At 56.8% G+C, this 21968-nt stretch overlaps 2 protein-coding genes across 6 annotated transcripts in view; one reads left to right on the top strand and one right to left on the bottom strand.

Moving 5' to 3' along the window:
- Nucleotides 1-261: 261 nt before the first annotated feature.
- On the bottom strand, nt 262-10905 carry SFXN3 (sideroflexin 3). 4 transcript variants are annotated; one of them, XM_058298524.2, is made up of 11 exons: nt 10700-10905; nt 8399-8562; nt 7582-7752; nt 7160-7258; nt 6725-6800; nt 6497-6582; nt 6168-6295; nt 5971-6020; nt 4954-5003; nt 4398-4445; nt 262-4192 (listed from the first exon to the last, which is right to left on the bottom strand). In XM_058298524.2, exons 2-11 carry the CDS (start codon nt 8557-8559, stop codon nt 4096-4098), a joined length of 966 nt encoding a protein of 321 aa, XP_058154507.1. In that variant the 5' UTR covers nt 8560-8562; nt 10700-10905; the 3' UTR covers nt 262-4095. The 4 variants fall into 4 exon arrangements, with proteins under 4 accessions (XP_058154507.1, XP_058154508.1, XP_004458622.1 ...); XM_058298525.2 differs by having other exon boundaries at nt 7160-7254; nt 7578-7752; nt 10700-10817; XM_004458565.3 differs by lacking the exon at nt 10700-10905 and adding an exon at nt 9737-10541.
- PDZD7 (PDZ domain containing 7) overlaps nt 10860-21968 on the top strand; it is a 21200-nt gene continuing 10091 nt past the window's right edge. The window contains exons 1-9 of one of the 2 annotated variants that reach the window (XM_058298519.1): nt 10860-11033; nt 11694-12084; nt 15940-16080; nt 16413-16587; nt 17125-17301; nt 17612-17759; nt 18946-19006; nt 19421-19828; nt 20344-20538. In XM_058298519.1, coding sequence (XP_058154502.1) covers nt 11862-12084; nt 15940-16080; nt 16413-16587; nt 17125-17301; nt 17612-17759; nt 18946-19006; nt 19421-19828; nt 20344-20538 — 1528 coding nt within the window. In that variant the 5' untranslated portion in view covers nt 10860-11033; nt 11694-11861. The remainder of the gene's footprint in view (nt 11034-11693; nt 12085-15939; nt 16081-16412; nt 16588-17124; nt 17302-17611; nt 17760-18945; nt 19007-19420; nt 19829-20343; nt 20539-21968) is intronic. The other variant, XM_023588793.2, reaches the window with a different exon arrangement.

Raw genomic sequence — 21968 nt, 5'->3', positions numbered from 1 at the left:
TGGGAGTGAGAAGAGTGCTGCCCCCACCCAAATACTGACTTTTGAGGAAAATTCAAAATATTTGGAGGCAGTATACCTGACTAGGATTGTCCCCTCTTGCCACCCTACACAGCTGGGAAAGTGCCCTCTAGCTTTTTGTTTGAGAAACTGGGATGAAAGTAAGAAGCACTCCTTCCTAACTGGCCCAGCAGAGCCCTGACCAGGCTTCTCTCTGATAAGCAAACAAACATCAGTGTTGGTGTAATCTACACAGCATAGACATTTCTGTAATAAAATGTTTTTAATGGCTTTGCTTTACAGAGATTCCTGCCCCTTACTCTCCAAATAGCTTTCTCTTATAAGTTTTGCAGTAAAAGTGCAAAACAAAACAAGTGCAAGGCTTCTTTTCCAGGAGATTATCAAACGCCAAAGCTGTAATTGCAGAAAGAGGCTTTAAGAATTGACCCAGGCTCGGACAGGCTTGGTGGGAGGTGCTGATCCAGAGGGACAGAACAGGATGGAACAGAAACTGGTTATCTACATGTTGTACCTTATTTAATCAAGAACAGACATCTTTGCTTACTGTATTCCTTCAGCTGTAATAAACCTCTCAAATTCGAAACTTCTCAGTGGCTTTAGCAAAAGGTCTGTTTGCACTTGAACCTATTAGTTTTGCTGGCCTGTAAACACACTGGGCTCAGGGAGGAGATGCCCTGGTGTTAGCGGAACGCTCTGGGTTCTGGGCTTCTAGGTTCTTGGCTATGTCACATAAAGGGATTTAAGGACATGTCATAGGGTAGGCAAGGGAGTAAAGAGTTTATTAAGAAACAAGAGGAAAGAAAAAAAAGTACACAGCCCAGACACAGGTGAGGGCATGCTACAGGGTGAGATGCACGCATGGGGCACTGGGTTAGGTCTTTTTAAAACCTTTCCAGGAAGCAGACGTGACTCAACTGATAGAGTGTCCACCTACCACATGGGAGGTTCCAGGGTTCAAACCCAGGGTCTCCTGGCCTGTGTGGTGAGCTGGCCCACGTGCAGTGCTGCTGCGTGCAGGGAGTGCCATGCCATGCAGGGGTGTCCATGTAGGGGAGCCCCACGCGCAAGGAGTGTACCCAGCAAGGAGAGCCGCCCTGCGCGAAAGTGCAACCAGCCCAGGAGTGGCGCCACACACACGGAGAGCTGACGCAGCAAGATGACACAACAAAAAGGGACACAGATTCCCAGTGCAGCCGAGAATGCAAGCGGACACAGAATACACAGTGAATGGACACAAGAGAGCAGACAACAGGGGTGGGGGGTGGGGAAGGGGAGAGAAATAAATTTAAAAAAACAAATTAAAAAAAAAAAAAGACCTTTCCTAATATTGGGGAGGGGCTCCAGCTGTTTGCTGTTCTAATTGGTTGCCTTATGATCCCCGATCCCCACCTATCAACTCTCAGGGGACCAATAATGAGGCCTTTTGTTTGGGGTTATCTAGGACCAATGGAGAGCCCTGTTTGAAGTTATCCTGGGCACACAGGACATGACTGAGTGAAGATCAAGAGTTCCAAAAGGGACTCTGTGGCCAGGGTCGCGGCGGGGTCTTTCTGGCTTGGTTCTTAGCGGCAGCCCTCCCTCAGGGGGTTTCCAGGTGGGGGTCTCACGGCCATATTCTCTCCCAGGTCCCAGCTGTGGCTCAGTCTTCCATCTTACCCTATACTAACTTGCCTCACTGGGATGTCAAAGGGACCAGGAAATTGACCTCAAGTTTGGCTGGCAGCTGGCAGGGTACCCAGCAAGGAGGAAGCATAGCACAGTGGCTTCGGAGTCTTACAGACTTCACCTTGAATCCTGGCCCCACTACCTCCTAGCTGTGTAGCTGTGGGGAACTCTTAATGTCTCTAAGCCTGAGCCTTTGGTGAGAATGAGCATGATACGTCTGCCCTCGCAGGGGTTGTGTGAAGATCAGAAGAGGTCATGGCTATAAAGCTCTTGCCTTCAATGAGCCTGGCAAGGCACAGTAAGCTTCAGGGAACAGTAACTGGTGTCACCCCACTTCCCACACAAGGAAACATCTATATGCCCAAAGAGTAGTGAGTGACCCCGGCCAAGATGACAGCTTCGTTCCTGACTGCTGTGGGATGGTTCAGCGCTCACGACTTCTCCTCACCAACTAGTTAGAGAGCTCTGGGGTGAAGAAAGAGAAATGAGGGCTACTCACCGCAGGGGGTAGGAAATAGATTCTACCACGGGTTCCCTCGTGTTTACTCTTTTAAACCTAGCAAAGCCAAGACTCAGGGCAAGGGAAGGAGCTGTAAGCTCTTTAATGGTAGCTCTTACCAGCATACACAGACTTAAACTTTTAGCCCCATTTCCCCAGAATAAAAGAGAGTTAAGTAAGCAGGGACTGGGCAGAAGGCCTTGGGATGGGGAATGCCAGGCCTGCGGTAAATCGATGAGGACACGGAGGAGTGCGGAGGACAGGCTGGTCCCCTACAAGCCTCTTTCTGGTGGAGCTGGGCCCCCCTTACCTCCCTGTCTCCAGAGGCCTCCCGGGACCAGAGGCCACCATGCCTGAAGGAAACCAGGAAGCCCAGAGCCTGAGCTGCTTTGTAGGTGTGTGCCAGCACCCCCCACCTGAGCGAAGTGGAGAATCAAGGCAGAGCTCCACTTTCTGAAGGAACCCAGGGTGGAGGAATCTACACTTTGCTCTAGCACTGGGTGCTGACGGAGGGACTGATTTTCTAATCTAGAGCGCCCTCTGCTGCCTCAGAGGGGTAGGGGGAAGACTGAGACCGAGATTTCGCAAGGAGAGAACCGAAGGCAGGCAGCTCTTCCTGGGCACGCAGGACAGGAGTGAAGATCGAGATTTGTGCTTAACAGTTACTGCTGGTGGAGGTTGTTGGGGGCGGGCAGGAAACTTCAAGGACAGTCCCATTGGGGCCCTTTTCACCCGCCCCACCCATCCCTTCAGCTCGAGGTCATGGGAGTTGGAGTCAAAGTCCTCTTCTCTCTGCACTCTAGTTTTCTACCACCTAGTGCAGCCCTAAGCCCACCTTCCATTTGGACCAGCCACTGTGCCTGGGCCTTTCCTCTTTTGAGGTGAGGATAGGAGCAGGGTCAACCCTCCCGGAAGCGAAGGAGCTCGGGTGAGGGCTCTGCCGAATCTAACGAGGGTCGATGGAACATAAGATTCCCTTAGGGCTGGACACTCAGGACCGAGTTGCCCTTGAGGGTGTCCTAGTGACACCCACTCACACCTGTGGAGTTTAAGCATTGCGCCTATGGCTTTGTCACTCTATAAGAGGGCACGGTGGACCTCATAAGGCTTTGCCTCCAAGGTTTTTTGATTGGGATTGTAGGATTTAGATTCTAGGTCACAACGTCAGAGCTGACCAAGAACTACTAAGACTGTGCCTAAAGATTCCTGCCCTGCTGTGGGGGGGAGACGGCGAGGGCTGTAGAGGATACTGGCACCTCCTTTGTTCTGGTAGAGAAGGGGAGAGGAAATTGGTTTATCCCAGCATGGGGAGGGTGGCTGTGGGATACATATGCCCCCTGCCTCCCTTATCCCAGCACGTCTTCCTCTGCCAGCCCAGTTTCTGAGTCTGCTTTGGGAGCCAGGAAGCAGAAATCTGAAGGATTCAGCCCAGTTTGGCCTGCTTGTGTCCCTCAATCTCTGTCCTGAGGGACTTGGCTTCAGTAAGGGGTGAGGTGCTGCCAGGAAGGACTTGGCTAGAAGAGCAGTTTAGGAAAGGAAGGCCAGTCACCTGGCGGGCTGGCAGGTGGACCAGGAGTCCGAGGGGGAAGCCCAGTGTCAGAAGATCCCAGGACAGCATTCTGCATTCTCCTAGCTTTCAGGACTGCATGTACACACGCATGCACATGTGCACATGGATGGATGTACACAGACACACAAGGGCAGGGGGAGAGGGTCTTCTGTCCCTGCTCTTGTGAACCAGAGAGGAGAGAAAAAGTCACCTCCCCCAGCCTAGTGGACTGCTGCTCTCAATGGCTGACCCCCTTCCAGAGTCCCCTGCCCAGCGCCAGGCAGACAGGCAAGTGGCAGGGATGGCAAGCCTCCACTAAAGCAGCAGCCGGGCGTGAGGGAGGGGGCCAGGCGCTGCCCCTTCCTCAAAGCCCCTTGTTGTAGTACACCACCTCGATGCTGGGGTTTTGCTCTCGGATCTGAGCTCTCAGCTCTGGCTCCAGCCTGCTCACACGTATGGAGCTGCAACAGAAGAGCACAGGTCAGCTGAGGGGTCCCTGCACCCAGCCCCCTCGGGCTAAGGGCTCACTGCCATTCTCCCACCCTCCGAATCAGCTGGGTGCCTGCCAAGCCTCCTCCCAGAACACACTACAGGACCTATGGAGACTTGGGCCAGAGATGTGCAGACCTGGCAGAGGCCCTAGCCAAGCTCAGGGGCAGCACTTACCTCCTCTGAGGAAACAGGGCACAGCACAGGGGGGTGGCAAATACCAGGCTGAGGAAGAAGAGCGGTGGAAATGTTTGTGAAGCTTTGAACCAAGGGTGTTTCCTCCCTGTAGCCCACCCTGATTCTGGGACAGCCCCCAGGAGTGGAGAGGGACTGAAGCTGAAAGAACCTTTGGGAACATTAAGGCCAACCCTGACATTAGGCTCTGACCAAGGAAAAGGCCTTCAGAGCATGATCCAAAGACCCACCACTGGGAAGTGGCAGAATCAGGAACCAAATGGGCGTGGAACTTCTGGATGGTACCAAAAGGTATAGGTATATTTCCATGGTTTTCCCTTGTCGATGGAGACTGTATAACCCTCAGACTCTGTCACATCAAGGACTTGGATCACTCCCCAACATGCAAAGGCTACCCTGCAGATGCCTACGACACATATCACCAATTGAACGCATGCACGAATGATGTGTATAAACATCATAAAAGCAACAAATTCCCACTCACACCCAAATGGAAAAGGCACGCCCTCATCCTAGCTAAAAGTCCCTGCATACTTACCAGAAGCCCACCAGTCCCACCTGCAGGGGTGCTCCCAGCCAGGGGCGGCGCTATGGGGAAGACAGAGAGATAATAGAATGGAAGGTGTCCCTTGCCTCCCAATCCCCGCCCCCATCTCATCCACCATGGCCTGACCCCATCAGCCCTGCCTTTGAGCCCTTGGATTCTGGGCCCTCTGCAATCTCCCAAGTCCATAGCAGATCACAACCCTCCACTCCAGCCAGTTTGTTTGCTACCCACCCTCCCTGGTGTCCCATCACCTATTCTTGCTACTCAGAATTGGTTCCCATGGCACTCCTTGGAACTTCTATCTCTCCTCTCACTGCCTCTGGGAGCTTCCCTTTTCAGGTAACCCTCTCTAACCCTCCACTTGCTTCCTCCCATTCCAGCTGCATGACTCTGTCCCTTTCCAAACATGTCTGCTCTGCACACCCTTCTTGATATGCGCCAGCCACAGGGACCACCATTCTGTTCCCTTAAATGTATATACCTATTCCTGCCACAGGGCCTTTGCACTTGCTCTTCCTTCTCCTCAAACATTCTTCCCCATGTTCTTTGTCTGATGTCTCCTCATCAGACTCATCATTGGGTCTTCAGAGACCTCTACTCCAACCACCCTGTCTAAACAGCCCTCCCCCCTTATTCACTCTTACATCACAGGACTGGTGCATGAATGGTGCTCAATAAATATTTGTGACTAAGTGATTCAATTAGTTAGCCAAAGCTTGTATTCCTGTGCCTTGCTTCTCTGTCCTGTTAATACATGTGTGTACTGATTTCCTTCAGGACAGAAGCCACTTCCTTCCTTCCCTGCTCTTCTTCTCCTGCTCCCTCAATGATCTTTCACCCCAGCTCAGTTCGTTCTTGTTCTTGTAGATCATGGAGGTGGAGGGAGTGGTGTGGGGGCGGGGAGAACAGGGGGAAAGGCTGAGACTCAGGCCAGGAGAGGCTGGGGGCTGGTCACCTTCTCTCCCAGGCACCACCACTTCCAGGATGGGAGAGGTGAGAGTACCCTACCTTCAGAAAGTCTTTCCTCTCCAGAGTGTCCATGATCACGGGGGGAATGGCTAAGGCAAGAGAGGGCAGGGAAGGAGTTAGTGGAGGGAAAGGAGGGAACCCTAAGGAGGAGGGCACCCCCTTAGCTCCTCCCACTCTCCCCAGAGTCCTCCAAACCCCCTTCTCTCAGAAGGTCCCACCCAGCCATCCCACCTCACCCATTGCAGGAATCGCCATGCCGATTCTTGATATCACCACCTGGAAGATGCCCTGCTTGGCTGCGGCCACCGAGTGGCCAAGCCTCTGACCCGCCTCGTCAGTCACAGGGATGCCCACCTGCAGCTCCCTGGGAAGGGAAGGGGGTGGGAGTCAGGTCGCAGGCCCCAATCCCACCTGCAAGGCCCTAGGGGCAGCTCCCTCCTGGGGCCCACAGACATCAGGATCCCAGCGGCAGGCTGAGACAGGCTCCAGCAGCCCATACCCAGGGAGCGTCCTCACTCTGAGCAGGTGCCCACTCTGGGCATGCCCCAGGAGCTGGGCCACTCACCTCTGCCTCATCAGGGGAATGTTGATGCAGTTGGCAGCTGCCACAGCGGCAAAGGGCACAAATCTGCCGACCAGAGGGGGCAGGTGCTGAGGAGAGAAAGGCATCAGTCAGGGGCCCTGAGGGCCTCTGGGGAGAGATGTGGGGAGCCTGGTGGTCAGGGCTGGAGGGGGTGGGGAAGAAGAAAGTGGGTCAAGGAGGACTGAGGGGCCAGGGGCTGGGAAGCTTTACCTTGGTGAGGGATTTGAGTCCCAGAGCTGTGGCCACCGCCCCCGTGGTTGCACTCACGTAAGCGGTTCCCAGCTGCCTGTGGGTGGAAGAGCCAGGTCACAAGGGGAGGTGACGAGCCCAGCAGGTGGTTGCCTCCAGGACATGCCAAATCCTCAGTAGGTGAGGCATGGGAGGATGGCCTCATTGCGGAGAACGCCCCCCTCCCCACTTCCGAGGCAGGCTCGTCTGGAAGCCCCGCGCCCTCCTCTCGAAGAGGGGTGGGACTCCAAACTGTACGCAAGAGAACCTCAAGGGCTCAGGCAGGGAAAGGAGGGGACAGGCTGAGAGGAAGAGGCTGAGCCTCTGCTGGGAACAGGAGCGCAAAGGAGAGCAAGACTGGGCTGGGAGAAGAGGGTCCAGCAGGGCGCGGCGGCCCTTCCAGGGGCTAGCTCTCACCCCACAGTGATGGGAGCGTCGCCACTGCGGTTGGAGTAGTTGACGATGGCATTGAAGGACTGGTTCACCCACTGCCAGAACACCACGGTGGGGGTCTTCCTAAGGGAACAAAGACACTTAATTCTGCTCCCTCCAGCGTCCCCTATGATTGTCACCCAATGTTATTCTCAAAGCCCCAGGAGGCACCCTGTCGATCCCCAGGACCTGCTCTGCTAACCCGTGTGCCCCCATACACATAATTACACCAACACACCCAGAGGACCCTCGGAACTGAGTTCCGAGGAACGGAGGGGACTCTAATGCAAGCTCTCACCCACCCTCTCTTCTAGTCCAAACTGGCCCAGAGAGGAGGCCCCTAGTCACCAAGTCATGCCTTAGCTGGATGGGGCACTCAGAAAGGGGCCCCACGGAACAGGACCTGCCTGTAGAAGGTGAGCATGCATCCAGTGATGGTCATGTTCATGGGCACCTGGGCTGACATGCGGCCAATGAGGACCACCTTCTCCCCTGTGTCCGGATGGAAGGCAGAGTCGTACACATACTTGGCCCTCCACAGCTGGTCCTCGGTCAGCCCCGAGGCCACCACGCCGGCCCTGCAGAGGTTGGCAGGGAGCAAACAGTCTATTCTAGTTGCTCTAGGGGGCAGAGCTGCCTTCCCAGGGCCTGCCTACCCAGCTCAGGGGAAGTCTGGGCAGAGGGCCAGAAATTTGGCCCCCCAGGTCTCAGAATAAAGGAGCTCCCTGACTCTGGGAGAGGGTCAAATCTTCCCAGAAGTGGGGCTCCTATTTCTATTTCTTCTCTAGTTGCACAAAGAGGGTGGGTGTCCCTCTGTTTGTTCCAAAATACTGAGTCATGGGCAATGGTGGTTTCCAAGGGGTCAGAAAGGGCTGGGGACATAGCAAAGGTTTTCACCTCCTGCTGGAGACAAGGGGGATGCCTTTCTACCCCCTTGGGACTCTACTTTGAGCCCCGCTGCCCTTGCAGAGGTTGGCCCAGCAGTGGAATTAAACCCTAGAGAGGGTGTGTGAAGCCTAGAGCAAGCTCCACTTCCTCAACCCAAACTGCCTAAAATCCCTTGGGTTGTAGCTCTGTGCCATAGTGAGGCCGGTAGAGAAGGCCAGGAAGTGGGGGTTGTGAAGTGGGCACGGTCACTCCCAAGCTGGGAAGGCAGATGCAAGAGGTGCTGTGTTAATGACAGAGAATGAGACCCTGGGGTCCAGGGCCAATTGGGGGCATCACCTGTAATTTTGCACGATGTTCCGGGAAGCTTCCAGCTGTGTCCCAGATAGCAACAGATTTCGGGGGTCGGTGACAGTGAAGAAATGCCGGGCTCTGCCCAGGAAAGTGCTTTGGTCCCAGCGAGGTTCCTGGATGTTGATATCTAAGGGCAAATCACCCATTTTCTGCAGGACAAGGATAAGGGTCACTTGGGGGAGCCTCTCATGGCCCTTCCCTGGCCCCTATGAGTCTATGGCCAGTCCCTTCTAGAGCTCAAGGTGACTCCAAATACGCAGGCAAAGGTGGGGGGAGGAGCTGTTGCATTAGGAATGTCCTGGCCCAGGGACAGGCCACTGGAGGAGGGGTAGGGAAAGGACAGACCAGGAAAACAGGGCTCCTTGTCCCCTGGCCTGGTGTGGATTTTCATGAGTGAGGATTTGCGTGTGTGTGGTTGATGCATGAGTAGCAACCTACTCCCATAAATCTACTCGAGTGTCCTCTGAGGGCACCAAAGTGCATAATATACACACTATACACTCATGTTCATGTAGGTTTTAGGTTCCAGCTGCCCTGAGACCTAGATACAAATGCCCAAGGCTGTTTGGGAAGATGAAACAAGTTATCCCACACCCCACCCCTGATGGAAGGAGAGCAAAGGTTCATTGGCCACCCCAGGGCTTGTCTGTTCCAGATTTCAAACAGAGGACTCTGAAGCCAGCCATGTATGTGTGTGTGCAAGTGTGCATGTGTGGGTGCATGTGTGCTCATGAAGACAGGTCTTCTCCAACCCACAATTAATCAACCAAGGTTCTCCCTGGTCCTGAGCGGTGCAGGAATGGCACAGACACCCCTTCACATCTCCCTGAGCCACTCCTCTCCAGAAAAGAGGAGGATGCATTAGGCTACCGCCTCCACGCAGTAGAGAGGAAAGCCCAGCGCAGCCATCTGGCTGTTTTGGGCAAAATCCTACTGAATGACTAATCCCCTCCAACCACACTTCCTCCTTCACAAGCTGGCACGCCCTCCTCCCTCACACACACTCACATACCCACACACAAAGAAACCATCATGCATGCCCTACATACAAACAGGGCGGAAACGCCAGGACACATTGGCCCACAAAGACCGTTACTTTTACACACATACACACACACACACACTGCCCATAGCCATCAGACACGCAGCCCCACCCTAACACTCCTCTCCTCAGCCCACCTCCCACCCCTCCACCCCAAGGACCTTCCCAGTGCTAAATCACAAGGATCACGAGAGCATTCTTCAAGGGAGGCCCCCCGTTCTGAACCCAGCCCTGATCCCGCCCTAGACCCCCAAAGTAGGCCAGGACCTCCAGCAGCTCACCCTTTCCTGGGCTCCCAGCCGCCGCAGCTCTCAGACCCGCCTTCCTCTGCGCGCTCCCAACCATTACGCGGGACGTCACGAGGGCAGCTAATAGCAGGGAGAGGCGGGGGCTCCCCCGGCGCCTCCGGCTGGCGGGCCCGCGGATTGGCAGAGCTTGGGGGAGGTGGGTGTCCTTTGGGGCGACGCCCCCAGCCCCGGTAGCCGGGACCCAGTCCTAGGTCGCCTCCCGGAGCCAATCGGAGGGCCGGGATCGAGGGCCGGGTCGCGCGCCCAGCCAGAGTGAGAAGGCCGGAGCCGCGCGCGGGGGCAGGCTCCTGCGGTCCTTCCCAGGCCCACGGCCACCGCACTAAGAGGTCTAGGTGCCCAGGGTGAAAGCTCGTCTCGCGCAGGGCGCAGGCGGGCGGCGTGGAGAGGCCGTCGCCTGCCGGTGCGCCCGGAGGGACTCGGGTCCCGCCGGGTTTGTTTACGCGACGGCTGCCCGTGCCTGCCTTGGCCCCCTGGACTCCTACCCCAGGACCCACGAGCTCCTGCCGCAGCGCCTTGGCATCCCCAGCCCCCCACAGCCCCGTCCCAGTCTGAGCTCTCTATCCCAGCTCTTTGGTCCTCCGCAGCCCCCTCTATTACCTCTGGCTCCACTGTGTCACCAGCCTCCTTATGCCCCCAGCTAGCTCTGCAGCACAGAGCTTAGCTCCCGTCCCTGCCCAGAGATGAGGATGGGCGGAAGGCTCAAGGAACACCTGCCAAACACCCAAGCAAGTGGATCAGGATTCTCCCTCCTCCTAGCGAAAGCACAAGATTTCTGGACCTGGGTGACAAAGAAGAAGGATGCATAGGAAGAAGGCAGCACTCGGCCACACACTCACAAATCACCCAGCTGCCATCCAGAGCACGCCCGCAGCTCACCCAGCGCCAGCCCATGCCCCCGCCCAGGGGCCATCCCCCCGCCCCCCGCTCAGGCCTCACGGGTGGCCGGGGAGGAGTGGCATCCTCAGGGGCCGCGGTAGCTGTATCGGGAGCAGAAGAGGGGCGAGCCAGGACCCAAGTCGAAAGTTCGCGAGGCGGGTTGGGGCGTCAGAACTCGAATTGGAGCAGGTGGAAGCTAGCAGCCGGCGTCGGGGTGAAGAGCCGTGCTCCCCGGCAGGGAGTGACTGGCGGCCCCATCAGCCAATGGGAGGCCGGGGCTGCCCCGGCCAGCCCTATTCCCGCAGCCTCCGTGCAGAGTAGGCGGGGTTCGCTGCTGCGGTTTTTGTTCACGCCCGCTGCGGGCGAGGCCGACGGTGGCTCGACACCTGAGCAGGTGAGGGGTGCCGAGCCGGAGAGGCGGGGGGCCGGGAGGACCGAACCGGAGATGAGGTGCTGCGTGCTGGGTCCTAGAGCTGCCCCGGGGGGACTTGGCCCGGGTGTCGCGCGGGTGGTTGTGAGGCCCTCGCCCGCAGCTCCTTCACCCAGTCTGGGAGAGGTTCAGCAACCTCTTTGGACCGAGGAACAGCGGCCAGGGACCCGAGGATCTATGGGCACTGGGGATGCCTGGGGCCCTCGGCCGCAGCTGTCCCAGGTCCTGAAGGTCTGCCCCGGGGACCCAAGGGTCCAGGACTGGTCCCCTAACGCCATACCCAGGAGTGGGGGGTGCAGTGAACTGTCCTGGGCCGTCATTTCTCTCACAGCGCTTGAAGGCCCGGGGCCGCAGTCGGCCCATCTGCGCTCTCTCAACCTTTGCTAGGGACTGGGGCCAGGAGCAGATGACTCAGCTGAGAGTAGGAACGGGAGTGAACGAGGGGTTCCCACCTCCCTGTCGTGTAAATGGCTCCAAGAGCCCGCACTGGTGCCTGGACCCGGACGCTACCTGGCCACGAGTAGGCGAGGCGGCGGACAAGGGCGTGGGAGGGCAGGCTGCTCAAACCAGGGGGAGGGTGCAAGTTCTGGGTGGCCCCGTTCACATGCCCTGCTCTCTGCACAGGCCTGGAGCGCACACTCCTGAAGGCGACAAAAGCAGCGAGGGCTGCCGGGTCGCGGGGGCCCTAGACCCGCCCCGAAGGCTCATGGCTCCCGGAGCACGCGGGGACCGCCTCCGGAGGGCCAGCGGGTTCGCTGTGGACGTGTAGGGCGCCGCCCCAGTGCAGCCGCCATGGCGCGCGGCTTCGCAGTGGGCTTTGACCCCCTGGGCCTAGGAGATCTGAGCTCCAGCTCGCTGAGCTCCCTCTCCTCCCGGGGCCACCTGGGCAGCGACTCAGGCTCCGCAACGCGATACCTGCTGAGGAAGCAGCGGCGGCTGCTGAATGGGCCTCCCCGCGGAATCCGAGCCTCATCACCCATGGGCCGCGTCATCCTCATCAACTCCCCCATCGAAGGTGGGGGCGGGGCCCAGCCAGGGGGGCCCAGATGGGGCAGATGGGGACGGCGGACAGCGGGAACGGAGTGGGAGAGGCAGGGCCAGTCCAGGTGGGGGAACCTGAGATGGGCGGCTTAGGGACATGGGGGGCTTCCAGGAATCCATACATTCTTCCTCGCCTGCCCTTGCCTCCCTCCGGGGGAATCCTGAAGGATTGTAGAGGGGCGGGAGTTTGGGAGATAGGGGCATGGGGACAGAGAAAGGCTTCTGTGTGTGTGTGTGTGTGTGTGTGTGTGTGTGTGTGTGTGTACCAGCCCCCAAGTGAGCAGGACAGGCTTTTAGATTGGTCCCTCCCTCCCAGGGACTCTGTGTTTCTCCATCTCCACTTGTATATGCCTTTGGGGGAGCATGTGAAAAAGAACCTACTCACCAGCCAGTGAGTGACCAACTCTGCTGGGCTGTGTGAAGTTAGCGGCCCTTTAGGCAGACAGAATTAAAGGGTCCAAGTGCAAAAGGAGGGGAATGAGGATGGAGCAGCTAATGTTCCGAAGAGGGGGAGAACAGAACAGGAGGGCTGAGAGTCAAGGGTGGGGCCTAGAGCCAGACCCTGAAGGAGGGGGAACACCTAAACTTATGTCGTTGTTTAAGGCCACTTCATTGCATACCAGCTCTGTACCAGCACTGGTTAGGCCCTAGAGAGAATAAGGCTCAGTATTCACCTTCCAGAAACTCACAATGTAGCAACACCTCAGACAGAACAGTAGCAGCTAGGGGTTGGATGGGGATGTTGTGGACAAAGATTAGAAGTAGAAAGCATAGACCACAGTGGGGCAGACATGAAAGAGCCCACCTGGCTGCAATGGCAGATGTGAGTGAGCAAGGCAGGACTTAGAATGCCAGGGGAGGAGCCAGGGCCTGAGCCTGGGCTTCCGGTGGACAGAACCAGTAAACACCTCCAGCTCCCCTCCTCTCTCATGTAGCAGAGCTCCCTGACCAAACCCCGGACTGACTTTTCCAGGCCCTGCTTCTCCCCTCTGAGCCAACTGGGCCTGTCTGTTCCCCCATTGGGCCACTGGGACAATGTTCCTAGGGGAGTAGGCTTTCCTCCACCTGCCGCCCAGCAGGCTCACCCCAGTGGTCCAGCACACTGCTGAGGGTCACCCCTGCCATTCTTGCCAGGGATCACAAGTCCCCAGAAGAGCTAGAAGACATGAAAGATATATGCTACCCACCCCTACAATGCCCAGCTGTGATACGAGGGCTGTTTACACTGTCCTTTCAAAGATACTCTTCCAGAATCTCCTGGGTGGCTTTCTCTCTGCCTCACCTAGTGCCTCAGTGCCCGCTGAAGGACTGACCGCTCCCTCCAGGGGATCCGTGTCTCCTAGCATTTGAAGGACTGGGACTGTCTGGCCGCTAACCTTTCTGGGCTGGGAGCCTCTGAGCTCTGAATCCTCCCCCCTGCCTGAGCATCAACATCTCCCCTCCCACCGCAGCATGCAGCCCCTTCCCCACGTTACTATTTAGGACCAGTCCAAGAGAAGAAAGTAACTGACGAGGGAGAAACAGTGTAAGGGGAGCGTGGCTGCCCACATCCCCCCATGAGATCCCACCAGCTCCTCACGCTCAGCTGGTCCCAGAGAAAAGGCATTTTCTTTAATCCACACCAACCCTTTCTCCTCTCTTCCCTCATTCATTCATTTCTTTGTTCATCCATTTATTCAAAAATATATATTAAACACCAAGAACTGTGCAACGCACTGGGGATTCATTGGTGAAAGAGTCACAAAGTCCTCTCCTGATTGAGTTTACTGTTCAGTAGAGGAGACAGATAAATAATGTACAAGAAAGCAAACAATGACAAAGGATGGTAAGTATCCTGAAGGAAATAATTTGGATGATATTGAGTGGTTCTCAAACTTTAGAGTGCTTTAGAATTGCCTGGAGGGCTTGCTAAAAGACAGGTGGCCGGGCCCCACCCCCAGAGCTTCTGATTCTGTGGTTCTACAGGAAAGCTCAAGAATTCCCAAATTTAACAAGTTCCCAGATAATTGTGATGCTGTGCCTCTGGGAACAGGGCTTTATGAACCTCTATAACAGAGACTACCTGGGAGGAAGGGGAAGGGACTTCTTTAGACAGGGTAACCCAGGGAGGCTTCTTTGAGAAAGAGGTGTCGGACCCAGGAGCAGAATGAGGAAAAGGAGCTGGCTTTAGGAAACATTGGAAGGGTTTGGTCTGGGTGAGGATCAGAAAGGAGGTCGGTGTGGTCAAAGCTGCGTGAGGGAGGAGAGAGTGGCCAGAGGTGAGGGCAGGGAAGGAAGAGCCCATGGACTGTACTATAGGGTATGAGGAGGAGTTTGGATTTTCTTTAGAAGTAGGGGAAGCCGTTGGAAGTTTTAATCAGGACAAAGATGTGATAAAATTTAAAAGCTGCTTCTGGCTACTGTGTAGACAATGGATGCGAGGGGGCAAGAATGGAAGTGGGAGATAGTTAGGAGGCTGCTTTGGAGGACCTGGAGGGAGAGCACGGCCGCCTGGGCTAGGAGGTTCCATACTTGGATTTGATATCCTCCTGGCCCAGGACACTGCGGAGGCCCCAGGGAGGGAAGGAGGAGAAAGACAGATGGTTGCAGGAGGAGTGGGGGTGGAGGCTGGAAAGGGGCTGGGCCTGAGCAGATCTGATGGGTTGGGGAGCCCCAGGCTCTCTCGCGGCTCTGCCCTGCACTGTCCCTGCCCACAGGCCACCCTTGGGGATTTCTTCCCATGCTGCCCTGCTCATGTACCATAACCTGATTTCTCTCATATCGAATAAAAGCACGTGTGTCCATGTGATTTCTCCCTCTCATGTGCCTCTAGGGCAGGGGTTCTTAACCTTTTTTTGTTCCATGGACCCCTTTGCCAGTCAGGTGAAAACCATGGACCCCTTATTAGTAAGTCTGCACTGTGCTGGGGATTATTTATAGGTATGTCACAACCGCACCAACACATCCCCACAAGAATAATGTTTTTTCTAATTTCAATTCAAGCTCACAGACCCCTGGTTAAGAACCCCTGCTCTAGAGTAAGCTGTGCCCACAGCAGAAATTTCAGCTTCTCACCTGAAACCCAACTTTCTCCCTGGCTGGAAGGCCTCCTCGAGGACCCACCTCTGAGCCTTTGCTCACTCCATCCCCTCCACCCATCTTAGACCTGTAAGAAACCTGGTGTGACAGTTCCAGCCCCCAGGGAGCCCCTCTTCTGACTGTCCCCAGCACTGAGGGAGGGGCCACTGCTGGCCCTGGGCACACACTGCAGCTGGGGTTGTCCTGCGTTTCTCTCTCCAGGTGCCTGGTGGTGCCTAGAAACCTTACCATCCTTCCACAACGTCCGGACAGGATGGAGGTCTCAGCTTGTATGCCTCCAAAGATGGAGAGCTCACTGTCAGGGAAAACCATTCATTGTTTGACAGCTGAAGATTGTAGAAAGTTTTCCCTTCCATTGAGCAAAACCTGCCTCTGTCTTTCTGTCCATCTGATCCTCCAAGTGGCAGAGTCTTTAGGAATTTGGCCTACGCCAGGCCTGTAGGCCTGGAAAGCTCAGTAAACATTAGATGCCTCCCTACCCCCGTTATGAGCAAGGGACAACAGTGTCTTCTAGCATGGAGTCCTGTCCTTCCAGTCTCTCTTTCTCCCACACCTTTCCTGGCCCATGGTCTGAAAAACTTCTAGAGGGGATTCAGAAATTCTCCACCCCCTATCACCACCATTTAGGGCTCTGGGAGCTTGTGTGGGCATCCCCGGCAGCCCAGCCTTTGCAGGCCCCGATGTGGGGAGCCCAGGGGTCCTTCGTGGCCAGCATGAGCATGGGGTCATGCCTGTGTCCCCATCCCCACAGCCAACAGTGATGAGAGCGACATCATCCATGCCGTCCGGGTGGAGAAGAGTCCAGCAGGGAGGCTGGGCTTCAGCGTGCGGGGCGGCTCTGAGCACGGCCTGGGCATCTTTGTCAGCAAAGTGGAGGAGGGCAGCAGTGCAGGTGAGCTGGGTGCCCATGGGGAGGCCCTGGCCTAGGGGATGTGACCCCACCACGGCAGGGTGGGAGGGATGCTGTCATCAGGGATGGGGGGGTGGGTAGTCAGAGTCTTCAGCTCTGGAAGACCTGATCCAATGGAGAGACAGAACCCAAGCACAGGTCAAAGTGGGTAGTCCAATGGGGGAAGCTCAGAGCCTACTCTGGGGAACCAGTCTGATGGAGGAAGCTCAATCTTAGCCTGGAGATCCCTGGTCTGATGGTGGAGGCTCAGCTCCCACCGTGGGGGACTCTTCTCTCAAGTGCCCCGCCCCAGCCATCCCTCTCCCCCGGTGCAGAGCGGGCTGGCCTGTGCGTGGGGGACAAGATCACGGAGGTGAATGGGCTGAGCCTGGAGAGCACCACGATGGGCAGTGCCGTGAAGGTGCTGACGGGAAGCAGCCGCCTGCACATGATGGTGCGGCGCATGGGCCGCGTGCCGGCCATCAAATTCTCCAAGGAGAAGACCACATGGTGAGCAGCGCCCTCCCCTCCAGCCTGGCCTGGCCTCCCCCCCAGCTCGCCGCACCACCACTACCGCCCAGGAGAGAGAGGCTGAGGGAACAGTGATCTGCTCTGGGCCTGGCAAGTGGGGCGCCTGCTCCCGCGCCCCCTGGTCCAGACAAGAATCCTAAGACCGATCCTGAAATGAGGAAAAGGTCCTGTCCCTCCCCCAGCCCTTCCCCAACAGCTCTGCAACCCCAGAGGTCAGTGGCCCTGCCCTCACCCCCACTGGCTGCCGCTTTGATACATGGGGATAATACCAGCACCCCAGGATGCTTGTGAGGATTAGAAACGAAGCCTGGCCCATCGTAGCTGCTGAATGAAAGAGGTGCGACCCTGATGGTTTGCCAGACTTGATGAGTCCTTCACCCCACTGAAGGCCCCTGGCCTAGGGAGGCCCTCAAAGCACACCTCCTTTCTCTGCAGTTGTCAGGGCTGCTGGGAGGCGAGGAGGCGGGTGGTGGCGGGTGGAGGGCCCAGGCTGATGAGGCCTTGCTGCTGGCCCAGGGTGGACGTGGTGAATCGGCGGCTGGTGGTGGAGAAGTGCAGCTCGACGCCATCCGCCAGCAGCTCGGAGGATGGCGTGCGGCGCATTGTCCACCTGTACACAACCTCTGACGACTTCTGCCTGGGCTTCAACATCCGCGGGGGCAAGGAGTTTGGCCTGGGCATCTACGTGTCCAAGTGAGGGTGGGGTGGGGGTGCGATGGGTAGGACTAGGGAATAGGGCTGGAAATGGGCTGGGGCTGAGACCCCCGGTGAGGGCTGGGGCGAGACCTGGGAAGAGGTCAGTGAGTGAGGCGTGGCTACCGAGCTGTCCACCTGAGGACCTAGGTCAGGGGTGAGACCTGGGGAGGGGGCCAGTGCTCGCCAGGAAGAGGGCCCAAGAGTTCGACTGGGGCATTCCTGTGTCTTAGGGGAGGGAGTCTGGAATGGGGTGGGCAAGGGCAGGCCAGGCGGGTGGCCTATCAAGCTGATGTCTGTCTGACCCTAGAGTGGACCGCGGTGGGCTGGCCGAGGAGAATGGCATCAAGGTGGGAGACCAGGTCCTGGCCGCCAACGGTGTCAGGTTCGACGACATCAGCCACAGCCAGGCCGTGGAGGTGCTGAAGGGCCAAACACACATCATGCTCACCATCAAGGTGGGCAGGGCTGTGGGAGCTGGGGAGAGGTCAGACTGGGCAGGACCTGCGAGACCTCCAAGTACTTAGTTATGCCCCTGACTCTGCACTTTATAAGACATTCACGGCCAGGGGGGAGGTAGGGCAGGCATTGTTCCCATCCCTGTTTTGCAGAAGAAACTGAGGTTCATAGCAACTCAGGGACCAGAGTTGATTACTCAGCAGGTCAGTGGCAGGGCCTGGTTGCCGTCCTGCTCTCCAGACTCTTGGGGCAGTGCTCCTTCCTCTGAGTGGTGGAGGCCCAGGGTGGAAAGAGAGAATGTCCTTCCCAGAAGGCTGAGGTGGTAACTGTGGCTTTGGGCAGGACCTGGATGGTGGGTGTCCTCAGGGCACAGGGCAAGGAGGGCTGGGCTGGGACCAGAGATTGGGTTGCAGGGGCAGCAGCTGGATTCATTATTCATGTGAGCCTCACACTTGCCTGAGGATCAGGTCCTTCTCCTCTGGCTCCTGGAGGAAGTGACACCTCAGCCTCCTCCGGTTCCCAACCCTGGTCCCCACTCCACCCTTCTCCCTCCCCCAAGCTTTCACTCTCTGCCATTCAGCATCTCCTCCGCCATCTCCCATCCACCTGTTTCCCACCTCTCCCACATCCCATCTCTCCCATTCCTTCCTCTTCAAATTATCCCAAACACTTCTCCTCACTCCCACCTTACCCTTCATTCATTCATTCATTCAGTTGCATTTCTTAGCACCTTCTACCTGCCAATTTCTATGCCAGGCACTGAGGCCACAACCGTGGCATCAGGACAGATGAGGTCTCTACCACTGGGAGGAGATAGGCAAATAAATAAACAAGATACTTGTGGATTGTGACGAATGTTATAAGGAAATTAACAGAGAGATGGGATAGAGTAATTTAGGAAGGCCCTTTTAGCCAGGGGGTGGTCAGGGGGCTGACGTTGTGATTCCTGAAGTATGAGAAGGAGCTAGCCACATGAAGAGTCCAGGTAGAGGGAATAGCAAGTACAAAGGCCCTGAGGTGCAAAGGTACCTGGCATGTTCAGAAATAAAGTGGCCCAGGTGGCTAGAGCATGATGAACCTGGAGGAGAGAAATGGAATGAAAAAGGTTACTGCATCGCTCTGCCATTCTTCGCCTTCCTTCTCGCCCACTCTCCACACCCTCTGATGCCCACATGCCCTTCCCAGGAGACTGGCCGGTACCCTGCCTACAAGGAGATGGTTTCTGAGTACTGTTGGCTGGACCGATGTAAGTGGCTCAAGCCCCCAAGGTTGGAGGCAAAGGGCTGAGGCCGGAGGGTGGGGTCAGGATCTCTGAAGAAGATTGGGGCTGGGGTCAGGCGCGGAGAGAGGGGGAGGGGATCAAGATCCTCTCAGGACCTGCGCACTGCGCAGAGCTATTTCTGGGCTCCCCTCTGGGAGGTTGCAGATTCAATTCCAGGCTCAATCAGGGTCTGGAGTCCCAGAGGGTGAACTGGGAAGCGACTTGCCTGAACTCACTCAGCAAGTGGCCCAGCAGCTCCTCCTTTCGCCCGACCCTGTGGCTCCACCCTTGGCTGCTGCCTGCCCCCACCAAGCCCAGAGGTGGCTGCAAGTCTGGCAGGGCCCCCGCAGCAGCCAGGCCACACTCCTGAGAGGCTCCTGCCTCCCCCACTCCCCGCAGTGAGCAATGGGGTGCTGCAGCAGCTGTCCGCGGCCTCCGAAAGCAGCTCCAGCGTGTCTTCGTACGCCTCCAGCGCCCCCCACAGCTCGGCCGAAGGCTCGGGCTCTCTGCCCTCGGACTGCATGGACGTCTGCCTGGGGCCCGAGGAGCCGGGCGGCTGTGGCCCGGGCTGGGGGCGGGCGGACACCGCCATGCAGACGGAGCCTGAGCTGGGGGGCCGTGTGGAGACCTGGTGCAGCGTGCGGCCCACGGTCATCCTCAGGGACACGGCCATCCGCTCTGACGGTCCCTTGCCTGCTCGCCGCCTTGCCTCTGCGCTTTCGGAGTCTCCCAAGACGGCTCTGCTGCTGGCGCTCAGCCGACCCCGGCCGCCCATCACCCGCTCCCAGAGCCACCTGACCCTGTGGGGTACGTGGCGGAGGGCCGGCTGCTGCTCCCTCCACAGACCCAGCCCAGGGCGCCAAGCCTCCCTTTGCCACAGGCCCTGCCCCAGCCCCCACCTCAGTTCCAGCATGCACGCAGACCCTGCCCGGGTCGCTCCATTTGCTACTACACCTGGGTCCCAACCCAACCGCAGCCCCAGCCTCAGGCCCGGTCTGGACCTCAAATCACCCCTAAGCACAGCCCCTCCACCCTGGAGCTCACGGGCTTTTCACCCCTCCCTCCACACCTCCCAGTTGCGCCATCCGACCCTCCAGGGGGACTCCTCACTCAGCTGTCACTGTGGCGGTGGGCAGGGGGAGGCACGGGAGGTTGGAGGAGAAACCCCACCCCCACCCCGCATGGCTGCAGATCCTGTCTGCCCCCCACGCCCTCTTCTCTCTGCCCTTTCCCATACCCCTGCCCCTTCCTGTACCCCTGCCCCTTGTCCTCCCCTTCTGCCCACCCTTCCAGCCCCCTGGGGGGGTCCCTCGTGTCTGCAGAGGAGAAGAAGCAGCGGAAGAAGAAGTCGGGGTCCCCCGGGGAGAAGGGTGCCCTGCAGCGCTCCAAGACGCTGATGAACCTCTTCTTCAAGGGAGGGCGGCAGGGGCGGCTGGCAGGGGATGGGCACAGAGAGGCCTGGACGCTGGACAGCGGGAGCTTGGCCAAGCCCCGCCCGCGCCTGGACATGGAGAGAGGTGAGTGCCGGGCAGATCAGATAGTGGTCAAGTCCAGCAGCTTTGGCGTCCAGCAGTCCTGGGCTGAAATCACACACTGCCCGGTGCACATTCTGCCTCTAACTAGGCTCGATCCCTGTGAGTCTGATTGCTCATGAGGAAAATGGGAGGAGTGATACTATGTCTTTAGTAACTGTGAGTAATCAGGGAATTCGTGTATGTAAATCACTTAGCACCTTCCCTGCCATACAGAAGGTGCTCAGCAAATGTAGTGGTGGTTGTTATACTGCCTCAGCTCGCCATTTTACCAAAAGGGAAACTGATAGAGTCACAGCATAGCAAGGAAGTGGGAAAGCTTGGGTCAGATCCCTGGGCTCACTGCCGGAGCCCCAGAGGTTCCACCTCTTTCTAGAGCCATTCTTGAGCAAGGCTGTTTCTAGAGCAGGGCCCAGGCTGAAGTCATGTCAGAGGCTTCCTCAGGAACCTCACAAGAGGCCCTCTCATTTCTCTGGTGAGGTTCAGAGGCTAAGCCAAGTACAACTCAAACTTGCTTCAAAAAGTACTTCTTGGCTCAGCTACTGATTTAAGTGGGGTCTAAAGGTTTAAATAATATCATTAGACATCTACCCTCCATTTTTGGCTCCACTTTCTTGTGGGTTGGCTTCGTTATCATGTAGGCTTTGTCCACTTGGAGGTAAGATGGCCATTAGCGCTTTGCAACCCCAGGGGAAAGAGAACTTCTCCTTAAGTAGTTCCAGCTGAGGTCCCAGGGTGGCCTCTCATTGGCCTATGTATTAGTCAGTCAAAGGGGTGCTGATGCAAAATACCAGAAATTGGTTGGTTTTTATAAAGGGTATTTGGGGTAGGAGCTTACAGATACCAGGCCATAAAGCATAAGTTACTTCCCTCACCAAAGTCTATTTTCACCTGTTGGATCAAGATGGTTGCCAACATCTGCAAGAGTTCAGGCTTCCTGGGTTCCTCTCTTCCAGGGTCTTGCTCCTCTTTGGGTTCAGGGTTCCTCTCTTCCCAGGGCTTGCTTCTTCATGAGCTCAGGGTTCATCTCTTCCTGGGATTTGCTTCTCTTTCCTCTGTGTGCTTACTTCCTGGGGCTCCAGTTTAAGGCTGCAGCATCAAACTCCAACATCAAAACTCCAACATCAAGAACCCTTCCCTCTGTCCTTCGCCATGCCTTTTATCAAAGCCTTAATGATGTGACCCAATCAAAGCCCTAATCATACCTTAATCACTCCCAGGTACAGACCAGATTACAAACATAATCCAATATCTATTTTTAGAATTCATAACCATATCAAACGGCTACACTCCATCCTTTGAATTCCAAAAAGACATTACATATTTGAAAAAACTTTAAAACAGTAACAATGCAAGTACTAAATCATATCACAATCAATTTAAAGAAATACAGTTTGTCTTGGGGCAAAGTCCTG

The sequence above is a fragment of the Dasypus novemcinctus genome, chromosome 6 (assembly GCF_030445035.2).
Source record: "Dasypus novemcinctus isolate mDasNov1 chromosome 6, mDasNov1.1.hap2, whole genome shotgun sequence".
NCBI lineage: Eukaryota > Metazoa > Chordata > Mammalia > Cingulata > Dasypodidae > Dasypus > Dasypus novemcinctus.
The sequence above is the reverse complement of the archived record's forward strand: the minus strand, read 5'-3'. Positions and strand labels throughout refer to the sequence as shown.

Excerpts from the sequence above, each read along its gene's own strand:
- SFXN3 (XM_058298524.2), bottom strand. The coding sequence starts at position 8,559 with ATGGGTGATTTGCCCTTAGATATCAACATCCAGGAACCTCGCTGGGAC. Across the intron at positions 7,753-8,398 it reads AACATCGTGCAAAATTACAG|GGCCGGCGTGGTGGCCTCGG; the intron begins GTGATGCCCCCA and ends CAACCTCTGCAG. Across the intron at positions 6,296-6,496 it reads ATTCCCCTGATGAGGCAGAG|GGAGCTGCAGGTGGGCATCC; the intron begins GTGAGTGGCCCA and ends TTCCCTTCCCAG.